This window comes from Rhinopithecus bieti, unplaced genomic scaffold, assembly GCF_001698545.2.
Source record: "Rhinopithecus bieti isolate Rb0 unplaced genomic scaffold, ASM169854v2 scaffold_10589, whole genome shotgun sequence".
In the NCBI taxonomy this organism is placed as follows: Eukaryota; Metazoa; Chordata; class Mammalia; order Primates; family Cercopithecidae; genus Rhinopithecus; species Rhinopithecus bieti.
In genome coordinates this window covers 1592996-1600676 of record NW_016807065.1, presented here as the reverse complement: position 1 = coordinate 1600676, position 7681 = coordinate 1592996, and the positions used below count along the sequence as shown (strand labels likewise).

The 7681-nt window shown below is 55.2% G+C and overlaps 1 protein-coding gene across 3 annotated transcripts in view; it reads right to left on the bottom strand.

The window, feature by feature from the left end:
* Positions 1 to 494: 494 nt before the first annotated feature.
* ADAMTS10 (ADAM metallopeptidase with thrombospondin type 1 motif 10) overlaps positions 495 to 7681 on the bottom strand; it is a 33150-nt gene continuing 25963 nt past the window's right edge. For 2 of the 3 annotated variants that reach the window (XM_017879899.1, XM_017879901.1), the window contains 8 exons: positions 7017 to 7097; positions 6759 to 6922; positions 6545 to 6671; positions 6326 to 6455; positions 5658 to 5862; positions 5309 to 5485; positions 5072 to 5231; positions 495 to 1251 (listed from right to left, as the gene is read on the bottom strand). In XM_017879899.1, the coding sequence (XP_017735388.1) occupies positions 1142 to 1251; positions 5072 to 5231; positions 5309 to 5485; positions 5658 to 5862; positions 6326 to 6455; positions 6545 to 6671; positions 6759 to 6922; positions 7017 to 7097 (1154 nt within the window). In that variant the 3' untranslated portion in view covers positions 495 to 1141. The remainder of the gene's footprint in view (positions 1252 to 5071; positions 5232 to 5308; positions 5486 to 5657; positions 5863 to 6325; positions 6456 to 6544; positions 6672 to 6758; positions 6923 to 7016; positions 7098 to 7681) is intronic. The other variant, XM_017879900.1, reaches the window with a different exon arrangement.

Below are 7681 nucleotides of genomic sequence, written 5' to 3'. Positions count from 1 at the left end.
AAAAAAAAAAAAAAAAAAAAAAAAGAAAAAAGTAAAAAGAAAAGCTTCCATGAGAAGCTGTTGCACTTTTCTCCTAAAATCCCTGGGGTTCCTGTCTGCATTGCTAAAACTCCCCTTCCGGCTGGGCATGGTGGCTCATGCCTGTAATCCCAGCACTTTGGGAGGTTGAGGTGGGAGGATTGCTTGAGCCCAGGAGTTCCAGACCAGCTTGGGCAACATAGCGAGACCTTGTCTCTCCAAAAAATTTAAAAATCAGCTGGGTGTGGTGGTGCACGCCTGTAGCTCCAGCTATTCAGGAGGTGGAGGTAGGAGGATCGCTTGAGCCCAGATCAAGGCTGCAGTGAGCTATGATAGGCATAGATGGGCGACAGGGACCCTGTCTCAAAAAAAAAAAAAAAAGTCCCCTTTTGGCTGCTGGGTAGACCTGGGAGAACGGGTGGTCCTTTCCAGACCTGGGTGGGGGCTACTGGATGCAGTGACACACACACAGCAACTCGTAGAAATCTACACAAGACAGAACTTTACTGATGTAGGGCTTCCTGGCAGGAGTGTGTGGGCCCCAGGGCAGGGTCTGTAGCACCATGAGGGGGTGGCCTGGATGTTAGGGTGCCCCTGGGGCAGGCAGGGCAGAGGTTCGGGTGGATCCTCCCCCTGGTCAGGTCAGGGAAAGGTGTCAGGGAGGTGGTGCTACCCCCCCGTCTCCCATAGCAGACACAGACTCCCCCCAGCTCGGAGTGGAGGGGTAGGGCAGTGCTGGGGGGCAGGGCACCGGAAGACCCCCTCCCCACCCCTACTCTTCACAGTACATATTCCCATCAAAGGAGGGGGGGAGTGTTGGGGACTCCCTAAGGGTGGGTGCAAAGGGTGCTGGGGTGAACAGCTGTCCCGTCCCCAGACCCACCCTGGAGGGGGTCTCTACGAGAACTGGAAGCGGGGGATGCTGAAGAGGGGCCCTGGGGGGGCAGCCAGCCCCTCTCCATCCCTCAGCCAAGGGCCCTGCAGGGGTTCCCAATAAATAACTTCCGGCTCCGTCTCACCCTTCCCTCCCAGTTCCCGCCCCCCTGGGGCCCCCTCTGGCCGGCCCACTGCCGGGCTGGAGGCAGAGATCCCGCCAGCTGTGGCTCCGGGTGCCGCGCGCCCCCTAGTGGCCCTGGCAGGTTTTGCAGCACATCTGGCGGAAGTAGGCTCGGCTGCAGAACTGAAATTTGAGCACCAGGGGGCAGTAGGCGACCTTGTTCACATCCTTGCACTCTGCGGGGGCGGGAGAAGGAAGGAAAATCAGGTCTCAGCCGCCCTCCCCGCAGGGCTGCACACACGACCTGCAGTGCTTCCTGGCCAGTGACTTTGCCTTTCTGTGCCTTAGTTTCTTTCTTTTAAAAAAAAATTTTTTTTTCTTGCTATATTGCCCAGGCTGGTCTCCAACTCTTGAGCTCAAGCGATCCTCCCACCTCAGCCTCCTGAGTAGTTGGGACTGCAGGTGTGAACAAACCACGCCTGGCTTCTGTGCCTCAGTTTCCTCAACTATCAAAGGAGGCTTATAACAGCACCGATGTCACTAGGCTGTTTTGAGGATTTAAGAGAGAGTGCAGGATTGGGGGCCAACACAGGCACTAGTAAAGAGAAAAGGGCCAGGTACAGTGTATCAGGCCTGTAATCCCAGGACTTTGGGAGGCCAAGGCGGGAGGATTGCTTGAACCCAGGAGTTCGAGACCAGCCTGGGCAACACAGTGAGACCCCCCCCCCTGCGTCTACAAAAACTAATTAAAAGAAAAACTTAGGCCAGGCGCGGTGGCTCATGCCTGTAATCTCAGCACTTTGGGAGGCCGAGGCAGATGGATCACTTCAGGTCGTGAGTTTGAGACCAGCCTGGCTGACATGATGAAACCCCATCTCTACTAAAATACAAAAATTAGCCGGGCGTGGTGGCAGGTGCCTGTAATCCCAGCTACTCAAGAGGCTGAGGCAGGAGAATTGCCTGAACCTGGGAGGTGGAGGTTGCAGTGAGCTGAGATTGTGCCACTGCACTCCAGCCTGGGAGACAGAGCGAGACTCTGTTTCAAAACAAAACAGAAAACAAACAAAAAAAAGGAAAAATTAGCCGGGCATTGTGGCATGTGCCTGTAGTCCCAGCTACTCAAGAGGCTGAGGCTGGAGGATCGCTTCAGCCCAGGAGGTGGAGGCTGCAGTGACCTATGATGGCACCACTGCACTGCAGCCTGGGCAACAGAGCGAGACTCTGTCAAACAAACACACACCACCCAATAAAACAAAAGAAGACAAATATTCCCTTTCCTTTCCATTGTTCCTTTTCATAGCACCCAGGAAAAAATGTCCAATTGGGGCTGTAATCCTCACTTATTTTCCTTTTTAATAAACTGAAGATAGGCCAGGTGCGGTAGCTCATGCCTGCAATCCCAGCACTTTGGGAGGCTGAGACAGGCGGATCACGAGGTCAGGAGATCGAGACCATCCTGGCTAACACGGTGAAGCCCCGTCTCTACTAAAATACAAAAAATTAGCCAGGCGTGGTGGCGGGCGCCTGTAGTCCCAGCTACTCAGGAGGCTGAGGCAGGAGAATGGTGTGAATCCGGGAGGTGGAGCTTGCAGTGAGTCAAGATCGGGCCACTGCACTCCAGCCTGGGCGACAGAGCAAGATTCTGTTGCAAAAACAAAAACAAAACAACAACAACAAAATTGAAGATCTTGAGCCCCAGCTGAGTGGGGAGTCAGGGTATTTTGCCAGGCATTGACATATTTTGTGTGATCATGATGTCTGTTGATGACTATGGATGGAAACCGGCTTCCATCTAGCAGCCAGTGATTTATGGCAGGACCTGGGGCAAATTAAAAGCTAGAGATGGATTTTTTTTTTTTTTTGGTTGCCCAGGCTGGAGTGCAGTGGCGCAATCTTGGCTCACTGCAACCTCCACCTCCCGGGTTCAAGAGATTCTCCTGCCTCAGCCTCACTCGCTCAGCTGGGATTACATGTGCACGCCACCACCCCTGGGTAATTTTGTATTTTTAGTAGATCTAGGGTTTCGCCATTTTGGCCAGGTTGGTCTCAAACTCCCGACCTCAGGTGATCTGTCCACCTTGGCTTCCCAAAGTGTTGGGAGTACAGGTGTGAGCCATCACACCCAGCCTAATTTTATCTTTTGTGTTACTATGTTTCTCAGGCTGGTCTCCAACTCCTGGGATCAGGCAATCTTTCCAGTTCAGCCTCCCAAAGTGCTGGGATTACAGCCGTGAGTCACCTCACCTGGCCTGGGTGGATCATTTTATTCCAACTCCCTTCTGGGGCACCCCTCAAGTAAATATATCATTTACATCCCTTGACAAAGAAACAAAAACACAGAGGTGGAAGATGAACCCAGGTAGTTTGGCTGCAGTGCCCAGACTAAGAAATTAATTGTTTTCTATCCAAAATAAATTCACAGGCCCAGCGCGGTGGCTCATGCCTGTAATCCCAGCACTTCAGGACGCCAAGGTGGGCAGATCACCTGAGGTCAGGAGTTTGAGACCAGCCTGGCCAATATGGTGAAACACTGTCTCTACTAGAAATACAAAAATTAGCTGGGCGTGGTGGCACACGCCTGTAATCCCAGCTACTCAGGCGGCTGAGACAGGAGAATCACTTGTATCCAGGAAGTGGAGGTTGCAGTGAGCTGAGATTGTGCCACTGCACTATAGCCTGGGCGACAGAGCGAGACTCTGTCTCAAAAAAAGAAAAAAAAAAATTGCGGCCAGGTGCAGTGGCTCACGCCTGTAATCCCAGCACTCTGGGAGGCCAAGGCGGGTGGATTGCTTGAGACCAGGAGTTCAAGACCAGCCTGGGCAACATGGTGAAACCCCATCTCTATCAAAGAATACAAAAATTAACTGGACACTGTGGCTTTTGCCTGTAGTCCTTGTGGAGACTTGTAGGGGCTGAGATAGGAGGATCGCTAGAGCCTGGGAGTTGGAGGTGCAGTGAGTCGAGATTGCTCTGCTGCACTCCAACCTGGGTGACAAAGTGAGTCCCGGTCTCAAAAATAAGTAAATAAGGCCAGGCGTGGTGGCTCACGCCTTTAATCCCAGCACTTTGGGAGGCTAAGGCTGGCGAATCATGAGGTCAGGAGTTTGAGACCAATCTGGCCAACATGGTGAAATCCCGTCTCTACGAAAAATACAAAAATTAGCTGAGCGTGGTGGCGGGCACCTATACTCCCAGCTACCCAGTGGGCTGAGGCAGGAGAATCGATTGAACCCGGGAGGTGGAGCTTGCAGTGAGCCGAGATCACGTCACTGCACTCCAGCCTGGGTGACAGAGCAAGACTCCATCTCAAAAAAAAAAAAAAAAAAAGTAAATAAAAAAATAAAAAATTTTACCTAGGCAGAAAAAAATGTGTATACTTACAAGCAGTGGTTCTCACGGAAAGTGATCGATTTTGACCCCCCAGGGGACACTGGGCAATGTCTGGAGACATTTTTAGTTGTCATAACTTGGGAGAGGGTTGCTACCAGTGCCCAGTGGGTAGAAGCCAGGGATGCTACTAAACATTTTACAGGCTGGCACAGTGGCTCATGCCTGTAATCCCAGCGCTTTGGGAGGCCAAGGTGGGAGGATCGCTTGAGCCCAGGAGTTAGAGACCAGAGTAACACAGCAAGACCCCATCTCTCCAAAAAACAAAAGCAAACAAACAAAAACCCTACAATGCGCTGGACAGCTCCCCATGACAATCATCTAGCTCAAAATGTCACTAGTGCCTGAGGTTGAAAAACTGATTTAAAGAAAAAATATTCAGTAAATTGTGCTACAGGTGGAGATGAATAGATACAGGTTATGAAAGTGACTGGGGAAATGACACAAGTTTTAGTGCACAGAGGGTCGGGTGCCTGGAACACTCAGCATACAGTGGCACTTAATAAATGCTGGCAGGGAGAAGATGGTGAAGGACGGCCTGGCAGAGACAGAGCAACGCATTTCAGAGGTTCCAGAAGTTCTAGGATGAATAGTCAGGACCCCCAATGCCCTCTGTGGCTGGCTCTGGCCAGGCCCCTCCTGGCGCGCCCTGGCTGGTCACCCACATACCTTCAGGGCCGTCCCCGGGGGTCGGGCTGTCGCACTTGGCTTCACACTGCTGCGTGGTGGGCGGCCGCAGGGCTTCCGTGCACTCGTGTGACGCCTGGCCCGTGTGGCTGGTGCAGCGCACAGAGCGCTGCTGCTGCCCTACGCCGCACTGTGCAGAGCACTGCGAGGGGGCACCACTCAGTTGCTGCCCCGCAGCCCCTGCCCTGGCACCCACCCCTCTGAGGCGCACCCTCCTACCTCACCCCACTCGCCAGCCACCCAGCGGGCCGGGGGACAGCGGCGCAAGTTGCAGCGCATGGTGGCCGGCGGCTTGGCGGCGGGTGAGCAGTGCGCTGGGGGCAGCGTGGCACGGTGGTCTGCGCTCTTGCAAAGGACCACGCGGTGGCGGAGGCCCGGCCCGCAGCTGGGGGTGCACTGCAGTTGGAAGGGGCGTTTCGTGCTCAGGGTGCTGCCCCAGTGCGAAGTGAGGACGGGACAGCTAACCTGGAGACCGCACAGAGGCCTCTCCCTGGACACCCCACCTGGGCATCCCAGTCCCTGTCCCTCTCTGCATAGGGAGTGGGCGCGAAGGCAGGGGGCGGCTGACCTCAGACCAGTCGAGGGCCGCCCACTCCGGAGGGCAAGTGGGGCCGTGGCAGGCCTCCAGCACAGGCGGGCGCGGCTGCGGGCACGCGCTGTCGTCCAGCGCCTTCTCCTCCGCGGCGGAGACGCGGCGCTGGCACACGACCGAGCGGCTGCGCACGCCCGCATCGCAGCTGCGGCTGCAGCGCGACCAGTTCCCTACAACCCAGCTGTAGGAGATGAAGGGGTCTGAGCAAGTAAGCAGGGCAGGGGGGTCCTAATACGAGAGCAGGGGGGGCAGTATAGCCTACCCTCCCCTTCCAAACACCCAGCCTCATATGGATACCGGCACCAAGCACCTCCACATTCCACACTTGGGGCATCGTTAGCCTGCACCCAGACTGGGGGCAGCGAGGTGCATTACCCTAAGGACAAATAAATCTTGGGACAATGCGGGTGATCAGGCAGCACCATCATTCTGACTCCAGGACCATGCAACTTTGACCGCCACCTTGGGGGCACTATTACCTGGGACTCCCCCATAAGTCCTATAGAACCATCACTGCAGCACTCAGCCCACTGTCACTCTGATCCTGCACTAACCTGGCCCCCACCCCCCTGGAGCACTCGCTCTTGACTCCAGGGAGCACTCTCCTCCCACCCTGAGCAACACTGCCCCCTGGCGGCACTCACTCTGGCGGGCAAGGCTCCGTGTTGCAGGCGCGCTGCCTCTTGGGCAGCTTGCTGTGGGCACTGCAGTAGTGGGGGGCGACCGCGGAGCTGTCCAACTGGTTGCGGCACTCAACCGCCTGCACCTGGCTACCTGGGGGAGGGTGAGAGGCCTGCTCAGCCCCTCCCGGCCCAGAGAACCTCAGCCCAGGTATCTTGTGCTGCCCCCATCCCTGGCCTCACCGCCTGCACACTGGGCCGAGCACTTGGTCCAGGGCGCATAGTGCCAGGAGTACGGGGGCAGGGAGTCACGGGCAATGGGGGCATTGAAGCGGTAGCGGAGGGCAGGCAGCTCGGTCCGGGCCAGCACCTGGAAGAAGGGGGCGGCAGTCAGTGTAAGGATCGCATGGAGTCTCTAATTCCAAAGGCTGCACCTTGCCCCCAGTCTCCCTGTTACCATGACGATGAGAGAGGCATTAATGGGTCCCAGGGCTTCCAGACTCTGGAACTGGTCTGGCCCCTGTCGCAGCTGAAAGGTGGTCCCAGCCAGGGACAGGCGGTGGGGCTGGGGGGTCCCGGGCAGCCCCTCCAGCAGCAGGGACTCCTGGTCTCCTTTCAGGGCTGGGGGACAGTGCAGGGTTCAGAATTCCAGACATGTTGAAACCTCCCTCCCCACTGACCCCTAATCCTCATCCCCTCCCCACCATCTGCTCACCCAAGTGACTGAGAGAGAGGTTCAGATCCTGGATGAAGATGTGGACGGAGCCTTTGGGAATCCAGACGACATCCTCGTACCCTGAACAGCAGAGCTCAGATGTCACCCACTTGGCATGTCCCTAACACCTGCCTGCCTCCCCTGTCCCATGAGGATAACAGCTAACTGTTACTGCACTAAACACACACCTGACTGCACCCCTGCCCCACTCTGTGAACCAGGTGTTTCCTTATCCCCATTTTAGGGTTGACAAAACTGAGGCTCAGAGAAGTTAAGGAACTTGACCAGATTTGACTGCTAGGAAATGGCTGGGTTGGGATTTTTTCTTTTTCTTTCTTTTTTGGAGACAGGATCTCTATGTTGCCCAGGCTAGAGTGCAGTGGAGTGATCTTGGCTCACTGTAGCCTCAGACTCCTAGGCTCAAGTGATCCTCCCACCTCAGTTTCTCGAGTAGCTGGGACTACAGGCATGAGCCACCACACCTGGCTAACTAAAAAAAACTTTCTTTTCTTTTCTTTTTTTTTTTTTTGTAGAGTTGGGGTCTCCTTAAGTCGCTCAAGCTGGTCTCAAAACTCCTGGGCTCAAGTGATCCTCTTGCCTCAGCCTCCCAAAGTGCTGGGACTACCGGTATGAGCCTCCCAGCTTTTTTTTTTTTTTTTTTTTTT